Here is a 23,419-nt window from a genome sequence, read left to right on the forward strand (position 1 = left end):
CCGAAATTTTCCTTTTTTTTGCAAATTTATGTGAATTTGGTAAAAGTTTATTTACATTCATTTAAAGTTAGTTAAATTTTCAAATAATTTAGGCCAAAAAATACCAAAACTTCCGAAATTTTGGTGATTTCGTGAATTCGGAACCCCTGGCAAAAAAAACCCTGTTCAAAATTGAAAACCCTGGGTACAGTAGTGGTAGGATGTGTATGTGGTGTGTCTATAGGTATGGGTGTACATTACATAGTAGTTTCACACGCTTAGAAATTACTTTAAGAAGGACATATTACGGGAATTTAATTTTGTGTTTGTCAAAGAATGAGAAAAACCAAACTATGTTAATTGTGACAAACATGTAATTAGGGGTGCCAAAATTACTTCTTTCGTTTATTTTTTATGATGTTTTTTATATTATTCAAATATTTTTACGAAATTATTTGTATTTATTTTTCCCTACTATTTCTTCTCCTATTTCTGTTTGCTCATGGGTGCCTGTTAGTGGCCACGAGGAGCCAACGTCCAACGTGCGAACTCTAGCATGAACAGCATGAAACGACCAGCTCAGGTACACATGATTGGGCTGTATAGCCCACAGCTCGGTGTCAACCTCAGCCCTGTGCGTGCGCCCGTCCTTCCTTTTTTTTTTTTTTTTCCTTTTTGCCGGTGTTACGTCCAGTTTAAACCGCTGCTAGCTAGAGATGCCTATTCACGAGTCACTTCGCAAAATACGGCGCCACGTGGACCAATCAAACTTAGAAAGAATGGCCAGCTTTATATTAGTAGATTAGCGATGCCTAGAAAATCAGCGCGCCGGGCGGCAAATTTGCACAAAATTCGTGTTATAAGATAAGATTAGAGATTGACCGCATATATGGCAATTTTGTGTGGAGACCGATTCCGTGAGTGAAGACGTGCACCAACGATTAATTTATACAGAATTTGTGTTATAATATTATTAAAGGTTGACCACATATATGGCTGGTTGTGGTAAATCTGGATTCTTTCTGATTTCTCTATAATCGTCTAGTGATATTCCATATTTTGTAAGGGATTCTTTCTGATTTTTCTAGAATCGTCCAGTGATATTCCATATTTTGCACGGCCTGTTAATTTTGCAGTTGTCCGTGGGCCCATTTTTTAGCAAAAGTCACGCCAACACAAGTGCGAGGTAGGAGCTCTTTCCGGCGAAACCAGTTAAGCCACATGGCACGAGCAGCTGCTAGAGTTTTGCGCAAATTTCGGTATTAGAGATTAGCGATGCCTTGTTGAGTTCCACGGTGAGATTCGTGAGAGTTGTGGTCGATCTCGACGAGAGTTCATCACTAACACACAACTAGCTGTTGCCGATTGAAATCACACCAACTAGATGTGCACAAGGTTGTTGTAAAGAATCATATTTGCCGCCAAGCATCGGGAAAATCACAAGATTTTACAAGTTACTCCCTCTATCCAAAAAAAAGTAAATATAGGACTAGATATGATATATTTTAGTACAACAAATCTGAACAAATGTATGTCTAGATTAGTTGTACTAGGATGTATCATAGTACTAGATTTTTTTTATGGGACGGAGGGAGTAGTTAGCTACAGTGGACAATGGACAAAAAAAAAAAAAGTGGAAGAAGAAGAATGGACGAGCTTGGGGGTTTTGGGACGAGCTGGGGGTTTTGGGAGAGCATCGGCGAGGAGTGCCTTGCTTGTCTCGAAAATCTGCCTCACGGGCCTCCTCGTCCTGACCCAAGACTAAGCTGCAAGGTGAACAGACCTCTACATTCACCACGCACTGTATCACCTCAAATACTACAAGGTATAATACTTACATGTAATACTTCTACTCGTAATACTTCTACTCATGTTTGTTGGTTTCACTAACCTCCAATTATTTTCATTGAATAATAATAATAATATCTTTTCTGATCAATCTCATTGCCATCATCATCACTTGTCAAAACAGCGACTACAGAAGAACGAGCAGCATGGTGACGATAAGCTGAAGGATGATGGCAGTAAGCTGCGGCTTCTTAGAAGCATGGATATTTTAAGCACTTTGAGGAAGATGGCATATTAGATTGGTCCTTTCGCCCTGAATACTGCTTGCTTGCTTCCCTGGATGACTATCAACGCCTAGTCCCTCTGGACACTGTAAGTAGTTCTGATTATATTCATCATAACACTATTTGATCTTGTACTGTATTCCGTAGTGTTAGTAAGATATTATGACCTACTTGTGGTTAGTGGTTAATATTTAATAACAGTTCCAAACTATGAATTTAAGATAGTTTTTTTCTCAGAAATTTAATTAGTGGTACATTCTTATTGTGAATATCTGGGTGATCTGGTTTCTGCACCAATCGCAAAGTTATTTAAGGACCCAAATTGCCGATATATATGTGGACTCATGATGAGCTTTTTTGTGGAAAATGTCATGCTATGTCCGCTGAATGTAATTGTATAGCATTATTTGGGTCGTAAAGGAAAAAAAATTGAATTACACCTCAAGACTATTAACGAATTATCCCTCCCAAATTAAATACCAAACATTTCACACCCCTAATTCTTCAAATGGAACGAGTTACCCACTAAATAAATCAGGAGTGGTTTTGGTTCTACGTGGCAGTTTATTCAACAAAAGTAATATTTTAAAAATAGGTTGACACACATGTTAGTATATTCTCCCCTATATTAACTATTCATATCTCCAATACCTTGCAAGCGACGCCGGTGAGGCGAGGTTAGCGCAACACCGCTCTCGCACGGAGGAGGCTATGTTGGATCGAGATATCGACTAGAGGGGGTGAATATGCGATTGTTGGGTTCTTAAAATATGACCATATCAGTAAAACTCTGCTACGGATTAACCTTACCACCCATAAACAGATTTAGGACTTGGATGTTTGCGCAACACCGCTCTCGCATGGAGGAGGCTATGTTGGATCGAGATATCGACTAGAGGGGATGAATATGCGATTGTTGGGTTCTTAAATATGACCATATCAGTAAAACTCTACTACGGATTAACCTTACCACCCATAAACAAATTTAAGACTTGGAAAAAAATCTTGCTCCAAAAGCTTTTAGGGGTAACCTCACCACCCATAAGAACAAGTATCTACACACAAGATGTACCCATCCAACCAAACAACATATCTTGTATGCAACCATCCCATCCTCCCTTTGCTACAACCAACCAAACAACATTTTATCATATCCAGCTATATGTCATGCAAGCAATCAAACACCTGCATGTGTATCCCACATACACGTACTTCAACTTCACAAGATGCAACGGCTGTACCAACCCAGCCATTCGATTAACTGATCACTCAAGCCCTTGTCACTTTATCAACGTAGATTAGCACAATCATGCAACACAACTTCAATTGCAAGGCCCGATTAGTAACAACTTTAGATATATAGCTGGAGTTGCAACGATGTTAGTAGTAGCATCTTAAGAAGAAGCTGGAGGAGGAGGAGGAAATGGCACCTCCAAACGGCCTTGCAGCATCAAGATGACACCATCCATGGATGGCCGAGACTGCGGCTCCGCTTGGACGCACCACATGGCCACCTTCACCACCCTCTCCACCTCTGCCGCCTCCACCGTCTCGTCGCTGCTCATGGCGCTCTTTGCCTCGCCCTTCACCAGTAGCCACTCGTACGCCCACTCCGCCAGCGTCCGCTCCTCCTCGCCGGCGGCCTCCTCCATCTCCATGCTCCTCCTGCACGCCACCGTCTCGAGCAGCAGCACGCCGTAGCTGTACACGTCGGCCTTCACCGTCACCGGGCCGGCGCCGCGGTACCACTCCGGCGCGAGGTACCCACGCGTGCCACGCACGCCGGTGAAGGTGCGCGTCTAGTTGGGCTGGAGCAGCTTGGCCAGCCCGAAGTCGGAGATCTTCGCCGTGCCGGCCGCGTCCATCAGGATGTTCTGCGGCTTCACGTCGCAGTGGATCACCCGGCTGTCGAGCTTGTCGTGGAGGTAGTGGAGACCCCGCGCCACGTTGAGCGCGACGCCGATGCGGTCGCGCCATGGCGGGTAGTGTTAGGAAACGATATGCGAACAAACGATAAAGAACAATAGATCAATCACAGAAGACACGAGATTTAACGTGGAAAACCCTCCCAAAACAGGAGAGAAAAAACCACGGGCGCCAGCCAGCAAAATATCTTCACTATATCTGGGGTGAGGTTACAACGCCGCACGGCAGCTTACAAGAGGTATATATATGGTGGAACCCTAAAAGGGATGACGATCCGTTTCGCCCAAGCCTCCCGGCGACGGGCCTCCGCTCCACTACGGCAGAAGCTGGCCTTTATTAAGTGCAAATGAATTTGGATCACAACTCAACAAACTCCACCTTGAGACAAATTCCTTCTTGTAGCATGAAACAATCCTTCACCCTGAACACAACAAAGACAAAAAAACACTTTCGGCGCCAAATAGCCTCTTGGGCTAAACCACTATACCAACTAAGCTTGAGCAAATCTCAAACTTAGCAACAGAAACAGGCTTTGTCATCATATCAGCAGGATTATCATGAGTACTTATCTTGCATACCTTTAGCTTACCTTGCGCGACTACATCGCGAACATAATGGTACTTGATATCAATGTGCTTTATCCTCTCATGAAACATCTGATCTTTAATAAGGCATATAGCACTTTGACTGTCACAAAACAAGTTAATGCAAGAATCAACTCCACAAAGCTCAGCAAACAATCCTTTCAACCAAACTGATTCTTTACATGCTTCAACAATAGCCATGTATTCTGCTTCGGTGGTAGACTGGGCAACAACAGGCTGCAATGTTGCCTTCCAACTCACAGCACAACTACCAATGGTAAACACATAACCTGTGAGTGACCTTCTCTTATCCAAATCTGCAGCAAAATCAGAATCCACATATCCAACAAGTCCCTTATCAGTCCTGCTAAACTTCAAGCAAGCATCAGCTGTGCCTCTGAAGTACCTGAAAATCCACTGAATAGTTTTCCAGTGTTCTTTACCAGGATTAGCCATGTATCTACTAACCAAACTCATAGCATGAGATAAATCTGGACGGGAGCAAACCATGGCATACATTAAAGAATCCACAGCACTAGAATATGGAACTCTAGACATGTATTCTACATCCTCATCAGTACTAGCACATTGTAAAGCTAATAATTTAAAATGAGGTGCAATAGGAGTACTAACAGGCTTTGCATCATGCATGTTAAAACGCTGAAGAACCTTCTTAATGTAGCTTTGCTGACTAAGAAATAACAAACCAGAATTTCTGTCTCTAGTGATTTCCATACCTAGAATTTTCTTAGCAGCACCAAGATCCTTCATATCAAACTCACTACTCAACTGTTTCTTCAATGTAGTGATTTGTTCCTTGCTCTTGGCAGCAATCAGCATATCATCAACATATAACAGCAAGTATATAGGTGATCCATTAACAAATTTAATATACACACAGCTATCAAATTCAGACCTCTTAAAGCCATGTGACAACATAAATGAATCAAACCTTTTATACCATTGACGGGGAGACTGTTTCAAACCATACAAAGATCTTTTCAACTTGCAAACATAATCCTCCTTACCAGGTACTATGAACCCTTCTGGCTGGTCCATGTATATCTCCTCCTCAAGCTCTCCATGTAAAAATGCTGTATTCACATCTAACTGCTCAAGCTCAAGATCATGCATAGCAACAATACTGAAGAATGTGCGAATTGAACTATGCTTTACAACTGGAGAGAACACATCATTATAATCAACACCAGCAATTTGACTGAAACCTTTTGCTACTAACCTTGCCTTAAACCTCGGAGGCTCACTAGGAGATAAGCCCTCCTTTCTCTTGAAGATCCATTTACAACGAACAGGCTTCTTCTGTTTTGGCAAGTGCACAAGCTCCCATGTGCCATTCTTCTCAAGAGACTGCATCTCCTCCTGCATAACTGAGATCCACTTCTCACGGTCTCCAGAACAACAGCTTCAATATATGTGGCTGGCTCAAGAGTATTCTCCACCTGTTCAGCACAACTAAAAGCATAATAAACCATATCACATTCCTCAATAAGGCGGACTGGAGCTCCACAACTCCTCTTTGTTCTGCGATGTGCAATAGGTTCATCTTGTGGCTGCAAAACAGGAGGTGAGTGCTGAACAGTATCATTAACATCATTACCAACAATTTCAGTTTCCTGATCATCCACGTGCTCTACCTGCACGCTAACATATTGCTGCTCCTCATCAGAACCACCTGGTATGACATCTGTGGGCAAGCTGTCACTAAACATAACAGATTCATTGAAAATAACACTCCTGCTCATGAATGTCTTATTAGTTTCAGGATTCCATAACTTATATCCTTTTACTCCTGAACCATAACCAAGAAACAGACACTTAATAGCTCTAGGCTCTAATTTTCCATTATCAACATGAGCATAAGCAGTGCATCCAAAAACTCTCAACTGTGAATAATCAGCGGGCATACCAGACCATACCTCAATGGGAGTTTTCTTATTAAGTGGGATAGAAGGCAACCTGTTGATCAAGTAGCAGGCGGTGTTAGCAGCCTCTGCCCAAAAACGCTTGTTCATGTGAGCGTTGGACAGCATACAACGAGCCTTGGAGATGATTGTTCTGTTCATGCACTCAGCCACACCATTCTGCTGTGGAGTGTACGGGATGGTGTGATGCCTAACGATGCCTTCCTTCCTGCAGTAATCATCAAAAGCATCCGAACAAAATTCACCACCATTGTCAGTGCGAAGTACTTTTACCTCCTTTTCAGGTTGCCTTTCTATCATGACTTTCCACTCTTTAAAAGCAGCAAATGTATCATCTTTATGTTTCAAGAAATAAGGCCACACTTTTCTAGAGTAATCATCAATAATGGTAAGCATATAACGAGCACCACCAAGAGAGGGCTTACGAGAAGGCCCCCACAAATCAGCATGTATATAATCAAGTATACCTTTGGTGCGATGAACTGAAGTATTGAATTTTACCCTCTTGTGCTTACCAAAAACACAGTGCTCACAGAACTTCATGTTACCCTGAGTGCAGCCATCCAGCAGGTTCCTCTTCATCAATTCTGCCATACCAAGTTCACTCATATGTCCAAGACGCATATGCCACAGGTTAGTCTTACTAGGTTCATCTTTAGAAACAGCAGCAGCGGTAACAAAACCATGTAATGTACTTCCTCTAAGGACATATAAGTTTGCAGAATTCATATCACCAATCATATAAACGAGAGAACCTTTCGATACCTTTACAACTCCACCTGAACCGGAGTATCTGTATCCTTCTGCATCAAGTGTGCTGAGAGAGATGAGATTTCTCACCATCCCTGATATGTGTCTCACATCTTTCAGCGTGCGTGTCATGCCATCATGTGTCTTGATCTGTACGGAGCCAATGCCCATAATCTCACGTGGGTTATCATCTCCCGTGCACACAACATCTCCATTCTGCACAGACTTGTAAGAACTAAACCAATCTCTGTTAATGCAGATATGAAACGAACATGCAGTATCAAGAATCCATTCATCATGACTAGCAACACAACCAGCAAAAACGACAAGACAATCTCCTGAATCAGAGTTTTTAGCACTGGTAACAACAGAGGCCTTACCATCAGATTTCCTTTTCTCCTTATTCTGCAGCTTCCAACATTCTTCAATGAAGTGATTTTTCTTTTTGCAATACTTACAGAACTTTTTACCTCTGGACTTGGAACGGCCTCTACTCTGGCTCTTGTCACGATCATTGCTGTCGTTGTAGGTTCTCTGCTCAGATCCGCCTCTGACCTGCAATGCTTTGCCCTTAGAGGACGACGCATCAGACTGAACCATACCTTTCATCTTTTCCCTATTTTGGAGCGCCTCATAAACTTCCGCTAGGGTTAGTTCATCACGGCTTAAAAGTATGGTGTCACGAAAATTTGCATATGAACTAGGCAGTGAGCATAACAGTAAAAAACCTAAATCTTCATCATCAAACTGTACCTCCATCGACACTAGGTCGGCAACGATCTCCTTGAAGACTGATATGTGGTTCAACACAGAACCACTCTCCTGCAACTTGTGCGAGAATAACTTCATCTTGATATGCATCTTACTGGTTAGATCTTTAGACATGCAGATCGATTCCAGTTTGAGCCAAAGTTCTGCAGCAGTCTTTTCCTGCAACACTTCTTGCAAAATATCATTAGATAGATGAAGTTGGATCAGCGACAGAGCCTTACGATCTTTCCACTTCTCCATAGCGGTCCATTCAGTCGATTTCTTCTTCCCGAAGCTTTCCAACGCCTCATCAAGATCCGAAGTTTGCGCCAGAACAGCCCGCATCTTGATTTGCCACAGCGAGAATCTCGTCTTGTAGGCTAGCAGCGGTAGATCATACTTCATCGACGCCATCGCGAAACCCTAATGTGGGAACAAGCTCTAATACCACTTGTTAGGAAACGATAAGCGAACAAACGATAAAAAACTCTAGATCAATCACGGAAGACACAAGATTTAACGTGAAAAACCCTCCCAAAACAGGAGAGAAAAAACCACAGGCGCCAGCCAGCAAAATATCTTCACTATATCAGACCAGCGTGGTCTGATATAGACCAGCGCGACGAATGTCAGGAGCCCGACGCAGACCAGCGCGACGGTGCTCGCTCGCCTGAGGCGGTGGTGGTGGTGGTTGCCGCCGCCGCCGCCGCCGAGCGCCGGGCTCGCCGCTCCACCGGTCTTGACGAACATCGTGTAGCCGCCGCCCGCGCGGCCGTATCGAAGTGGGAGCTGCTGCTTCGTGCACGTGCCGTCGTTGGTGTCGAGCAGCGCGGCGACGAAGAAGCAGTCTGACATGCACGCCGCCTGGCAGTCGGCGGCCCTCGTGCCCGCGGCCAGCACCCCGCACGGCGTGTCCGCCCACGACACGTTCTGCATGGTCGCCATGGACGAACCAGGGTCGGCTCTCTGCCCCGCCGTGCACTCGCCGGCGCCGGAGCTCGCCGTGCACCCGCCCGCGGCGTCGCCGGCGTCGATCAAATCGAACCCCGGCGGGCACAAGCAGCTGGGCTGCGCGTCGCGATCAAGCACGCAGTAGCTGTTGAACCCGCAGGCGCCCTTGACATGGCACCGATCGCTCGGCCCGATCCACTCGACGTCGGTCTTCCACCCGCCGCTCGACAGCAATCCATGGCGATACGAACGCAAGACGCCGTCGGGATCAAGCGTGACGCGGTGGTAGTGAGCTTGCTCCACGGCTTGAGCTGCACTGGCCTTCGTCAAGTTCTTGGTGTAGCTGCCATTGTTGCCGACGAGGTAGAGCACGCCGCTGGCATCGAGACGCAAGGTGAGGGGGAAGCCTATCTGGAACGTGCCGGTGTCCCAGTACGCGGCGGCGGCGACGTTCATGGTGCCCGCCGGGTACATGACGAGGTTGCCGTCGTTGAGCTGGTTGGTCAGCCGGTACTTGCCGGTGGCCCTGCTCGTGGCGGAGACGCTCGAGAAGAGCTGTGCGCCGGGGGCGAGGTCCTGGCCGGCGAGCAGGGTGTCGGTCGGCGCCGCGAACGTCGACCACGCCACCGTCGCGTTCGCGGCGTACAGCACGAAGTTGCCGTCGTCGCGCATGGCCGCCGCGACGGCCGGCTGGGGCGGCGCGGCGACGGTCCTGTCCTGGCCGTTCGCGCCGGTCCAGAGCAGGCGGCCGTCGTAGGTGAGGCCGTCCACGTCACCGTCACCGTTATGCTGGGCGCGGTGGCGAGCCAGACGCCCACGGTGAGGCCGCCGTCGGTGGCGTAGAAGCCGAAGACAAAGTGGCCCGACGGCGAGGACCAGCCGGCGCCGGCGATGGCCTGCACGGAGGCGCCCGAAGTGACATTTGTTTGGGCAAATGACACGCTGATGAGGGTAACAACCATGACCGGTATCAGCAACAACGGCAAATCTAATGGTTTGGCCATGGCCAAGAGCAAGCTAATCAATCAACTGATTAATCAAGCCAATCTTTGCTCAATTACAAGCTTCGATCATATTCGATTACAAGTATCATGTAGCAGTGAATGCTGAGGTGGTTGCATACTTTTCTTCTGCGATGTGATGTGTATAAGATTGTTCTATTCTTAGTCCAAGATTTGTGTGTTGTTTTGACCTGCCAATGTTGATTTTTGTAGGTCCAAGGTGATCTATGAAATACACTACTTTAGTTGAGCTTTCCAAGCTCTCAAATTATTCAGTTGTTCTGCTAAATGGCTCGACTGGTCAATTTCATATTGACACGCGAGGTAGATGGCGACCTGCCCGCCTTGACTTGTGTACTACTCTCTCTGGTTTTCTGGTTATTTTGGTCAAAGTCAAACTGCTTTAAGTTTAACTAAGTTTATAGATAAATATAGTAATGTTTATAATACCAAATTAGTTTCATTAAATCAATAGTTGAATATATTTTTATAATATTTTTTTGGGTTGAAAAAGTTATTATTTTTTTCTACAAACATAATCAAACTAAAGCAGTTTGACTTTGACAAAAGTCAAAACGTCTTATAACCTGAAACAGAGGTAACTTCAACAGCAGGTGCCATTTCATTGAGTAATGGAATTCAACTTGTATAAGACGGTGCGAAATTCTATTAATAGAGTAGGAGAAAAATTACAAGATTACATCGTATAAGGTCATGTCGTAACCAGAAAAAAAAAATAGCGGCAAACCTAACATGCAAATGTAGTATCAGAAAATGGCATCATTGGTTAGAGTGTTAGACACGAGCTGATTAAGCTGTAACGATTTTTTTAATTGAGAAGCCGTAACACTTATTAGCGATAAAAAATAACTTTTAACGATTTTTCTATATATATCCGTAGCGATTTAAAAGGTAATGCTGAAAATAATAGGCTGAAAAAATGAAAAATACTCTAAATGAATTCGAAAATTAAGTTTTAAAATTTAAATTTTGCCTACTACTTATTCTTTATAGGTTAAACGATGAGGCCCTGATTTTCTAACGCTAGCAGCAGTGCATGCATGCAACTCACAATTATCAGCCAAATGTCTTTGCTCCTCTTTTTTTATTTTCCTAGATATTATTCCCTCCGTTTCTAAATATTTAACACCGTTGACTTTTTAGCATATGTTTGATCGTTCGTCTTATTAAAAACTTTTGTGAAATATGTAAAACTATATGTATATATATAAGTATATATAACAATGAATCAAATGATAGGAAAAGAACTAATAATTACTTAAAGTTTTTAAATAAGATAAACTGTTAAACATATTTTAAAAAGTTAACAGCGTCAAATATTTAGAAACGGAAACGGAGGGAGTATTCAAAGTCAAATGAAAGTTTCTCATGCATAAACAATTTTGCTACCTAACGTATATGGATCTTTATCGTCAACTCCTTCATAAGCCCTCCAATCTTTAGTCAATCTAATATTAAATTGTCTCACCTGCGTAGCTCGGATATTTATGATTTTTTTCTCCACTTTTATCAAGGACAATAACGACAATTTGATTGAACAATGGCAATGACAATTCACTCAAAAACTGGTTTAGCCAATGTCCATATGCTGCTTTCGTAGCAACTAATGGCTGATGTTGATTATTGAAATTAAAGCAAGAGATGATTGGTCTTCTTTTGTTAAAGCAAAGCAAATTCTATAAACATATACAGTTGATCCCTACCTATATAATTGATCCCTACCTAGTTTAGGTATTGCTATTTTCCTGACATATGGTGCTTCTACATCACCCCATTTGTTTGGACCGTTGGATCTTCATTGCAAGGTTAGGATGCAGGATTGGCTAACATGTACAGTATCTGCACGTAGCATGTATGGGCCAACATTTAGGGCACATCGTTTGCCTAGAGGCTCATAAGCTAAAGCCAAAATTTAAATTTTAAAACTTAATTTTAAAATTGATTTTGATGTTTTTTTAACATAGTTTTTTTTCAACTTTAGCTTTTACTCCTTCTGCCTCAAAATATAAGAGCTTTTGAGTGGATGAGACACATCCTAGTGATACGAATCTGGACATGAGCCTATCTAGATTCAAATTACTAGGATGTGTCACATTCGCCCAAAAGCCTTTATATTGTGGAACGGAGGGAGTAAGTCGCTAAGTACATATATACAAAAGTTTTATTCACGGATTAATTTTTAATCATTAATAAGCCGTGAGCAACCGATGGGTACCTTATGCCCAATTTAGATCACACCTATAAGCCCATCAGTTAGAGTTCTGTTTGCCTCGTCCCTTCGAGTCGTTTTGCATTAAAGCCGAAAGATGCCTTATCAAAAATTTTGGTAACTTAAATAGTAAATGTGCAAGTTTAGATTGAAGCCAAAACAATTGATAGTGACCACTGACTATGCTCAATTTAGCTACATTTTAGAAACTTCTTTACCATGCTACTAAATTTTGGCTTTACATTGGTATCAAACCAAACATGAGCTAGCTAACTTTACCTTATAAAAAAAGTAGTATCAAAATTTACCTATATATATATATATATATAATATCTTATGTCCATCTCCCATGTGAGTCGCGACCTGAGCTCAAAACTCGCCTCCTGACCGAATCTCTAAAGAGGAGTGCTCACTTCCCCGTTAGAGGAGTTCCATACTCAGACATATCCATTTTCCCATTTTCCTTGATTATTTATGTTCAGCTGTATTCACAAGATATGGAAAGAAAGGCGAATGTTATCATACTATTTTAATATTCAATTTGTTTGTTTTTTTACTTGACACAACTATGCATCTTTTCTCTCCGGTTAGTGTCAAATAGTAAAAACAAAAAGTCGTGTACCACACTAGAACCTAAATAGTGCATACTTAAATGTTAAAATATGGTTCAATATTTCATTATTATTTATTTTTTAGCAAGTCAAAACTTATAAATTAAACATTATCTCTCGCTGCAATACGGGGAGTTTTATCTAGTATATTCAGAAATTCACAACAGCTAGCCCTAGCCATTCATGCAAAATCCTTTAATTAGACCTGGCCCAGTTTTATGCATAGCCTCACACAGTCCACATTCTGGCCCATGATAGGCCCAACTGCATTTAATTTTTCTCTCCCAATTTGGGGCTCAACATTATCAAATATCATTGACTCATTTTGTGCTTAATTATGTGTCCTTGTGTTGTACAGTTAGCTCAACTAACAACACACCACTAGCATAAGCCATTACATCTCTTATCATTATCATTGCCTCTTTGGCATGTTCATGTCTGCATCCATGGACAAGAAAATAATTGTCTTGCATGCTTGGAATTTTGCCCAACTTGTAGCTAATAGCTTGATCTGTTAGAGGGGCAAAAAAAAAAAGGGGAGCAATTTGGAAAGATCTTATATTGATCTAGTACTCCCTCCGTTCCATTTTAAGTGTAGCTATAGTTTTCCGTGTCTAACCTTAACCGTCCGTCTTATTTTAAAAAAAATTAAAAAAATTTAAAAACATAAGTCTCGGGTAAAGTACTATTCATGTTTTATCATCTCATAACAACAAAAATATTAATTATAAAAAAATTTAAATAAGACGGACGATTAAAATTGAACGCGAAAACTTATGGTTGCATTTAAAATAGAACAGAGGGACTACTACATGGCAGACGACATGAAATGCTTAGCTTTTTCAGTTGGCATTTCATGGTTACGGAAGCACATGGGTCTCATCAAGCTGTGCCCTTAATTACCTACAGATTAGAGGCCATGGCCCTTAAGTACATGGACCATCTAATTCTAAGCACATGTGACCCCAAAATTCGGATTTCGTACAAGCGTGTGAAGCTTTTGGTCTTGTTGTTCAACAACCAAATGATGATACTACTAGCTCAAGGTTAGTTAGAGAAAAAGAAAGAGAAAAATATACAGATATATGGTTTAATAATCTGTCTGAATAAACACTCAAAGCTTGCTGCTTTGTTCAGACTCTGACCAAAATGTAAACTTCAAGTACCAGTTATTTGCATGAACCTGACAGAAAACTTAGATGAAGCAAATGTCATGTGTACTTTACCTTCAGAAGATGCAATGGCAATACCAACACAGCCATCATCATATAATGTATGCTTCATTAATTAGTTTTTAGCAAGTTGACAATTTGTTTAGCACCCCAAAACACAACAGTGTTCTTTCTCTAGATGCAATAAGCTACTAAAAACGACAAGCTTGTTTATGCAAATCTTACCAGTCGTCACCTATTTAGGCATAGGTCAACTACCTAACCTACTTGGTCTGCTATGATTTTATTATGCTGCTGGCTACCACTGCTGCTGCTACTATGATACTATCCCACCATGTGAAGAACACTGTACTCCATGCCACTGTCTTATTTGTTAATCAATCCAATTTAAAACTGCTAATTGCGGTTTCATCTTTCCAACTTCTATTGAAACCTTAGATTTTATTTTAGATAATGGAAATTAATTCAGCCTTAGCTTCATAGAAACTACAACTGCAACTCACATTACTGTGGTTGAAAATAGAAAATTGCCAAGGAAACTAAATAAAGCGACACCATATAGATGGAGATTATACAATCAGAAATTAATCCTTATTACTAAACATTCATCCATGGTGACGAAAATCTTGTATCCTTGTTTCCTTCACACCTTTACAATAGGGCCCAGAATCGAAACCAACACTTTTGATTTTTATTATAGTTTGTGAAATGAGAGATAGTTAATTACTTGGTACAAATATAATGTGCCAATAACAACCGTGCACGGTAAGAACATCCCACACTAGAACCAAACTAAAGCTCAAATCAAGATTTGTGTAGGGATTTGTTGAAATGACAGCACTAAGCGTGCACACTAATACCCATATAAACAAGACAGTAGAATCTAAAATTTTATCCTCACTAACGATCTGCTGCTCGTTAATGGGAGACAAGTGTGCAACACATCACAGTTTGATTACTTCATCCGAAGAAAAGTATCATCATCTAAAAGACACCTTTTTGCTCTCTGCTCTTGTCTTCCTCCATAACAGGTAGCTAGCACAAACACTCGATTCTATCAAGCTGTATAATTAAGCTAGTGCCTGCATTATCTTGATCTCCTCAAAAGCAACACCACACGATTAAATTTGTTTAGCTCATCTATCTGAACAAACGATAAAAAAGCAAAAGTTTTGTTTAGGTAGTAGTACTGAATAGAACTGGTTGGTTGATACAACAACATGTGGTTTACGCTTATGTACTACACCATACACCACATGGATCTTGACATGTTAGGGAAAATAGCTTGTAGAAACTAGTAGAAAGCAGTGAACATAAGCTGTCACAGTTTATCTAGAAGCAATTACAATAAACTGAATTCCTGAAAAAAAAAGGATATTTGAACTGAATAGTTCAGTGTCCCATTTCTTCCTTGATGACTTTGTTTGTGCTAAACCTTTCAAAACACAATTGACATATCCTAAATATATACTTACCCCGTCCCATAAAAAATTAACTTAGAACAAGATATGACTTTTTTATATAATAAAACTGATTTTTTTTATGCGACGAAGAGGGTATCTTAAAAGTTTGTTCGGAAGGATATCGATTTTTTAAGATGGCCCTAGCTAGCCCCTAGTTGGCTAGGTAGGTCATGTGCAAGCCGTGCCTTTTTCTCCTTGGAAAGACATGATCCGGATCCTTGTGAAGGAGGACATACATGGCCATGTTATCATGCTTCATGCCCCGACAAGTGGGCCCCACCGGATCAAAGCCATGTCACCAGGGTCCATGATCCAGTCAAAGACAGAAAAAAATGAATAGTAAAACTCATCTCTGGCCTGGTCCAAAGTCCAAACCTTCGGTAGGTTGTGCTAATTAATCAAGTCAGTGTCATTAGGATATTTATTAATTGCTTTTCTAGAATGGTGTTTTCGTTGATGTTATTACTACTTCTTCCGTTTTACAATGTAAGTCATTTTAGCATTTTTCACATTCATATTGATGCTAATAAATATATATATATATGTCTAGATTCATTAGCATCAATATAAATGTGAGAAATGCTAGAATGACTTACATTGTGAAACAAAGGGAGTACTATACACCATTAAAAAGATTCTAAATTGTGTTTATTGTAAGAATAATTGGGGTATAAATACTGTCTCCAGATGGTATCAAGCATGAAATGAGTAGACAACAAGACCCACCAAGAAAGCTACATCAGTTGTTGGGAACCAAAAGCTTCGAGGTAGAGGAATTGACATTTAGCAGAGACGCTATATTTTTATTTTTATTTTTGTTTACTACCTCCGTCCCAAGATAAGTATAGCCATCAGTTTCCGCGTCCAACTTTAATCATTCGTCTTATTTAAAATTTTTTTATAATTAGTATTTTTATTGTTATAAGATGATAAAGCTTGAATAGCACTTTACTCGTGACTTATGTTTTTAATTTTTTTTAAATTTTTTTCAAATAAGACGAATGGTCAAATTTAGACGCAGAAAACTATGGCTATACTTATTTTGGGACGGAGGGAGTAGATCATAACCGCCCTAATTTACTTTAGCATACGTGGAGTACAAGATAATAGAGTTAGTAAAGATTTACCATGCCATATTTGACATTCCAAGCCATTAGCTTCCGAAAGTCATGTTTTACTGTTTTCACATGGAATGCATTATAAATAGCATTCACATTTGATAAAATTTAGGACACATATTCTTGAAAGATGACAATTAATTAAACACACAATATTTTTATATGTATCGCAATAGCTTCCGGTGATTTCAAAGTATATATAGTAGCTATCAACAATTCATATGTAAGATACTTTTAGAAAAAATGCAGTAAGATGCAAGTCAGTCGCATGACAACTATATTGTAGACGCCAATATATATTGTTTGAGGCATGGTTTTAAATAGGTTTAATGGTTTGCAGAATTTAATTAAACTATAAATATATTATGTAAATTCAATATCTTTCAACTGCTAGTTTTATTGTCATCTTATGGCATTTTAAGAGTTTTTAAGCTCGTTATATTTTAAAATATCTGTAAGGGTATAGCAGTCAACGACTGTTGACTAGGCGGCAATGACAAAAGAAAAAAAAGTACACTAGTTATAAAAAAAGTAGAAAAATATTTAAAGAGAGAAGTAGTACAAATTTTTACAAGAGGAAAGAAAATACGGTTTATACACTTTACACGGAATAGTAAGAAAGGAAAAAAAATTCCCACAGTTTACATGTAGATCCAAAGTTTTTACATTAAACACCCTGAAAACAAGTTAGTTATATAAAATCACCCCCTCTCTCTCATTTCCTTCCATTTCTTCCATCCGTCGCCGGGGCTCCCGCTCCTCTGGTGTCGCCGCCGCGCCGCTTCTCCCCCCCAACTCATCCGCCGCTCGCCCGACGACCTCGTCGGCGGCCGGATCTACTCGGCGGCGGAGCGTCCAGGTCCAGCGCCTGGCGGAGCAGAGCTTCGCGGGCCAGCAAGCGAGCCTCTCCGGCGGCTGCGCGCTTAGGCAAGGCGAGAAGCTAAGGCCTCGTGCAAGACCAGGCTCTCCTCTCCGTTCTGCGTCGCCGTCTCCGACGACTCCACCGCGCACGACGAGCTCCAAGAGAGAGGGGGCAAAGAGGAATCAAGAGTTGGAATCGGGGAGCTTAGCGCACAGCTTTCCCAACCCCAGCGTACGGCCGCGGCCGCCGGCTTTGTCTGGCCTCTTCTGCTCCCCTCTCCTTCCTGCTCGGTTCGGCCGGATCTAGGACTCGGAGCAGAGGCTGCGCCGCGGGCTTAGTAGGGATCGATCCCCGGCGAGCTCGCCCCCCCGTGTCTCCTGCCTCCTCTGGTACGGCGAAATCCAATCTGTTCTACTCTTCCTGCTATGTTCGGTGCGGAAAATGGCTAGAAAAGGAGGCTCCTCTCAGTGGTTTGTGCCGTGTGGTTTTAGTTGAGGATGCGAGGTTTGGGGGGCTTAGCTTGTGGCTTCTGTTCTGATTGCTTGATTAGGTTAGGGCGAATTTTGTGAGGGCTTTGCTGTCTAAGATTTGCTCTGTGGTAGTGGTAGTGGAATGAGAAAAAACTATGGATGCTTTCTTGTTTTTTTTTGCTTGGACTTGGGGTTGCTATTACTAGCGAGCTTGTGGATGAATGAGCGTAGGTGAATTCTAGATGCAAGGTATGTGGAATGGTCAGGGCAGAGGGATTTATGCATATTGCTATTATGTTGATTCCACTTAGGATGTGCTGGATTCTCGGGATAAAATTGCTATTTATGTGTACACCTGGTAATTTTCACGATGTGTTCTTGGTTATTATTGCTATGTTAAAAATGGTATGTTTATGGATTTTCCTTTTTTTCGAGCTTTAGCTAGCAACTTTTCCAAACATGTAGGAAGGATTTATAAGCGATAGAGAGGATCAGGATTAACTTGTATCATGTAGTGCTGTAGTAGTTTGTGGTCAATATAAGCGTAGGAGGAGCTGCTGTGCTACTCAGCAGCCTGATCCTCTTTATGATGAAGGTATAATGTGAATTTATGCATTTCAACAGAACCATTCTATGTTGCTTCTGATAACTAGTGTGTACAGTTTTAGAGCGCGGACCTCAAACTGGTTCATATTATAAGATGGACAAATTAGTTCACAAACAACTTTTGTAATTGCTGTACTATAATGGGATCTAACTATACCTGGCCATAGTCATTTTAAATCTTGCTCTCCAGTAACAGAAGTGTGCTTTCCCCATAACCTCCATTATTGCTGCCATTCAGGTTCATAGGATGCTGATACTTTGTTCCCGTAACCGCATCCATGTATTTTATTCACTTGTTCTTATCTGTAATTTTGTTTCGTTAAAACTACTGTATCAATTTGATGATGCATAATGAGTTTTACTGAGTTGCTGTTAAACATATGCAGATTTTTCAATATTAAATCAGCCTTGTTATTCCTGCAATAGCAGTTCTTGGAGATCAGATGTGATAAATATGCACACTAAAGGGGCTTCTTCTGATGTTATCAGAGTAAGCACATCTAGTGCCCCTAGTACATCAAGTCACGGTTCTGCACAAGATGACTGTGATTCTTCAGGTGATGTGTATGTATGGGGTGAAGTTATCTGTGATAACTCTGTAAGAACTGGTTCTGATACTGTAGTTAGGTCAACTGTTAGGACCGATGTCCTGCGACCTAAGCCTTTGGAATCTAATTTAGTCCTTGATGCGTATCATGTGGATTGTGGAGTTAAACATTCTGCTTTGGTCACAAAAAATGGAGAAGTCTTTACATGGGGTGAAGAATCTGGTGGACGCCTTGGCCATGGATCACGAGAAGATTCTATTCATCCTCGTCTAATTGAGTCATTAGCAGTTTGCAATGTGGATATTGTTGCTTGTGGGGAGTTCCATACTTGTGCTGTGACAACAGCTGGGGAACTGTATACTTGGGGAGACGGAACACATAATGTTGGACTTCTAGGCCATGGTAAAGATGTAAGCCACTGGATTCCAAAAAGAATTGCAGGAGCATTGGAAGGTCTTGCAGTTGCTTATGTATCTTGTGGAACATGGCATACAGCTTTGATTACAACAATGGGCCAGCTATTTACCTTTGGTGATGGCACATTTGGAGTTTTAGGCCATGGAAACCGAGAAAGCATTTCATGCCCAAAGGAGGTCGAGTCTTTATCGGGGTTGAAAACGATTTCTGTTGCATGTGGTGTATGGCACACTGCTGCCATTGTAGAAGTTATAGTGACTCAGTCAAGTTCAAGTATATCTTCTGGAAAGCTCTTCACATGGGGAGATGGTGATAAGCATCGACTTGGTCATGGTGACAAAGAACCACGACTCAAGCCTACATGTGTGGCTTCACTTATTGATTATGATTTTCACAGGATAGCATGTGGCCATAGTTTAACTGTGGGTCTGACAACATCTGGGAAAGTTTTGAGCATGGGTAATACTGTTTATGGTCAGCTTGGCAATCCTCGTTCAGATGGTAAGATTCCATGTTTAGTTGAAGAGATTGTGGGTGAAAATGTTGTGCAAGTTGCCTGTGGTTCCTACCATGTTGCAGTTTTGACAATTAAGAGCGAGGTTTTTACATGGGGAAAAGGAGCCAATGGAAGACTAGGTCATGGAGATATAGAGGACAGAAAAATACCTACACTGGTTGAGGCATTGAGAGATAGGTCTGTTAGGCACATAGCCTGTGGAGCAAACTTCACTGCTGCTATATGCCAGCATAAGTGGGTCTCTGGAGCCGAGCAGTCACAGTGTGCTTCATGTCGACAACCATTTGGGTTCACCCGAAAGAGGCATAATTGCCATAATTGTGGACTTGTCCATTGTAATGCGTGCACCTCAAGGAAGGCTGTCAGGGCAGCTTTGGCTCCCAATCCTGCAAAACCTTACCGTGTTTGTGATTCCTGCTTCTTGAAATTGAACAATGCTGTAGACTCTAGTGCAATTAGTAAAAAGAAAGAGAATGTACTTCGCGAAAGCAACTCTGATGGTAGATTGACAAAAGCAATTATACCTAGTAATCTGGATATGATCAGAAGTTTGGATAGCAAGGCAGCAAAACAAGGGAAAAAAACAGATGCACTGTCGTTTCTTCGTACACCTCAAATGAATTCGCTTCTTCAGCTTAGAGATATTGCTCTATCTGGTGGGCTTGATCTGAACAGGCCAGTTCCAAGAGCAGTGCGCACAACGGCAGTTCGATCGGTAAATACTTCTAGGGCTGTTTCCCCTTTCTCTCGCAAGCCTAGTCCGCCCCGTTCTACCACACCAGTTCCAACAACTCATGGCCTTTCTATTGGAAAAGGTGCTGCTGATAATCTTGTGAAAACAAATGAGATGTTAAATCAGGAAGTTGAAAGACTCCGTGCACAGGTATCTCTTTATTTATTTATGCGCAAGTCCAACTTTGGTATCCTCTTTATTATGCGACTAAAGAATTTAATGCTGCACATATTTAGGTTGATAACCTGAGGCACCGATGTGAGGTTCAAGAGCTTGAGTTGCAGAAATCAGCCAAGAAAGTACAAGAGGCCATGACACTGGTTGCAGAAGAATCTTCAAAGTCCAAAGCTGCAAAGGAAGTCATAAAATCGCTAACAGCACAGGTAAGGCCTATTAGCTTATTGTCCTCCTTTGTTCATAAAAGCCATGAACCGATACTTAACTAATTAACTGTTGGACACCTGTAGTATTCCTGGCCTGTGATATATTGTGGTTAAGAATGCCAAGCTGTGTTCATGCATGTTATTGTGGTGGACATTTTAAATGTATAATCATTCTACCAGAAACAAAAGGGATATGTTTCAGTTTCACTTCACTTCCATTTTGCAAGAGTAGAAATTTCTTAATGTTATGAATTACATGCAATGTCAAAATCAAAATGTACAATACCTAAATATTCACTTTATCTTTTTTAAAAAAACTTTAATCTGAAAGAAACTTCTGTATTTGGCACCTAACCTCTCAAATTATTCATTTGAGTTTTCTTCAGTTAAGTATCACTTACTTTAGTTTTGTTATGGCTATCCTTTTCCCTGATGGCTATTGTCTGCCTTTTGCTTCGGCTTGTGCAGCTCAAGGATATGGCTGAAAGACTGCCTCCAGATCAGGGAGCCTATGATGGGAATGAATCAAAACAAATGCATTTTCCAAATGGCACAGAGTTGCATGCTGCTATCTACTCGGGCACGAATGGCATCCACCAGCTACAAAATGAGTCTATCAGTGCTTTAAACACGCCTAGCCTGAACACTGGAAGATCCTTGCATGCAAATGGAATCTCAAGTCAACATAAATCACCGGGTAGTATTAGTGAACATAGTGAAGTGAGCACTCACAGCCATCGGGTTTCAAGCCCTCATGACACTGAACTTTCAAATCGAAGGGCACGGATCAGTAGTGATGAGTTGTTCAGTGCAAGCGGTAAATCGGATGATAGCAATAACAGGGATGCTAGGTCCCTTCAAAATGGTGAAGATGGTTACAAACCTCGAGGGACAGTATCTCTGTCCAGCAACCAAGTTCAGGCTGAATGGATTGAACAGTATGAACCAGGGGTATACATTACACTGACAACATTACGCGATGGGACTCGGGATCTGAAGCGGGTGCGCTTCAGGTAAATCAGGATCTCTATCCTCTTTCTTAAATCCTGTCATGGTGGTTAGTTTTTGTTTGCCCCTTAGTAAGATATGGTATTTCTTGACTAAAATAAAAAAAATGCTTTCGCAAATCACTGTGAACCTGACAGTTGGTTTATGTTTCGGGATATGCTCCACAGTATAAAACAGAATGGTGTGTTATTCCTTAATTCAACTATTTAATCAACAGTCATACTATAGTTGCAATGCAAAGTAAGCTGCCTCTTGGTGTCTTTTAACACAGCAAGTGCCCCTCTAGGCTCTAATGTGCACTATGAATGGTGCAGTGTTTGTGCTGGGATCATACAACATTTCATACGCAATGCCCAATTCAACTCACTTCTCTTATCCTTGCAGTCGCAGGCGGTTTGGGGAGCATCAAGCAGAGAACTGGTGGAACGAGAACCGGGAGAAGGTATATGAGAGGTACAACGTAAGAAGTTCCGAAAGAGTCTCGTCAGCAGCATCAACCCGGTCAGCTCGATGACATGAGGATGGCATGCTGCTGGACTGGCTGGAGGAAGAACATGAAGTGAGGCTCCAAAGCCATAGTTAAAGAGGCCTTGCAACTATCATTTGCAAGGCCTTGAAGAGAAAAATTCTTTTTTGGCCCTGTAGTGTGGATAATTATTCTTATTTTTCATCCATGATCGTCCAAGGGGGGATTGTGGTTCTCTGCCCCAATGTCACTCATGTACATAGAGCTGTCAAACAAATTTAGGGAGGGCTGTGAAACTATTAGGGAGGACTAGCCCTTTCTTTTCCCTTTTTGTGTGATGATGAATTAATTGCTGAATGGCGAATGCAGTGCAGGTGTAAAGATTCAGAGAAATTTTCTGCAACCATTTTCCATCCTTTCTATGTACAAGATGCTGATGATATGAAGTGAAGCCTTGGTAGAATTTCTGGAAATAAAACTGCTCTAAAACTGCAACTGTCTATGTACATGATGCTGATGATATGGAGTGAAGCCTTGGTAGAATTTCTGGGAATGAAACTGCTCTAAAACTGCAACTGCCAGACACTTCAAATTATTTTTTAGAGGAGCCAGAGAAAAACTCTCAAATCCCGCGGGAATTGCACTGCCTTCTTCAGAAAACCCCACAGTATCTTACAAAATTCACGTACTTCCTCTATGAAATGTCACATCCGGTCATCACTTATATTAGGACGGAAGGAGTATGAATTTTGGAGAACCCCTATAGAATTTGGTTCAATTTTCTATATAATTCAACTAAATTTCCTCCATTCGAAAGCAGAGCAAAGTTGGAGGAAAGAATTCCAACAAGAATCACGAA

General features: G+C 41.6%; 2 protein-coding genes across 2 annotated transcripts; one reads left to right on the forward strand and one right to left on the reverse strand.

Moving 5' to 3' along the window:
- Nucleotides 1-3,445: 3,445 nt before the first annotated feature.
- On the reverse strand, nucleotides 3,446-9,627 carry LOC127760095 (G-type lectin S-receptor-like serine/threonine-protein kinase LECRK1). The gene is made up of 2 exons (XM_052284308.1): nucleotides 8,731-9,627; nucleotides 3,446-3,850 (listed from the first exon to the last, which is right to left on the reverse strand). Exons 1-2 carry the CDS (start codon nucleotides 9,625-9,627, stop codon nucleotides 3,446-3,448), a joined length of 1,302 nt encoding a protein of 433 aa, XP_052140268.1.
- Nucleotides 9,628-17,289: 7,662 nt separating this feature from the next.
- LOC127775354 (PH, RCC1 and FYVE domains-containing protein 1-like) lies at nucleotides 17,290-22,901 on the forward strand. The gene is made up of 5 exons (XM_052301581.1): nucleotides 17,290-17,801; nucleotides 18,875-20,853; nucleotides 20,940-21,086; nucleotides 21,555-22,099; nucleotides 22,479-22,901. The coding sequence occupies exons 2-5, from the start codon at nucleotides 18,943-18,945 to the stop codon at nucleotides 22,606-22,608; spliced, it is 2,733 nt and encodes a 910-aa protein (XP_052157541.1). The 5' UTR covers nucleotides 17,290-17,801; nucleotides 18,875-18,942; the 3' UTR covers nucleotides 22,609-22,901.
- Nucleotides 22,902-23,419: the final 518 nt, after the last annotated feature.

Source organism: Oryza glaberrima, chromosome 1, assembly GCF_000147395.1.
Source record: "Oryza glaberrima chromosome 1, OglaRS2, whole genome shotgun sequence".
In the NCBI taxonomy this organism is placed as follows: Eukaryota; Viridiplantae; Streptophyta; class Magnoliopsida; order Poales; family Poaceae; genus Oryza; species Oryza glaberrima.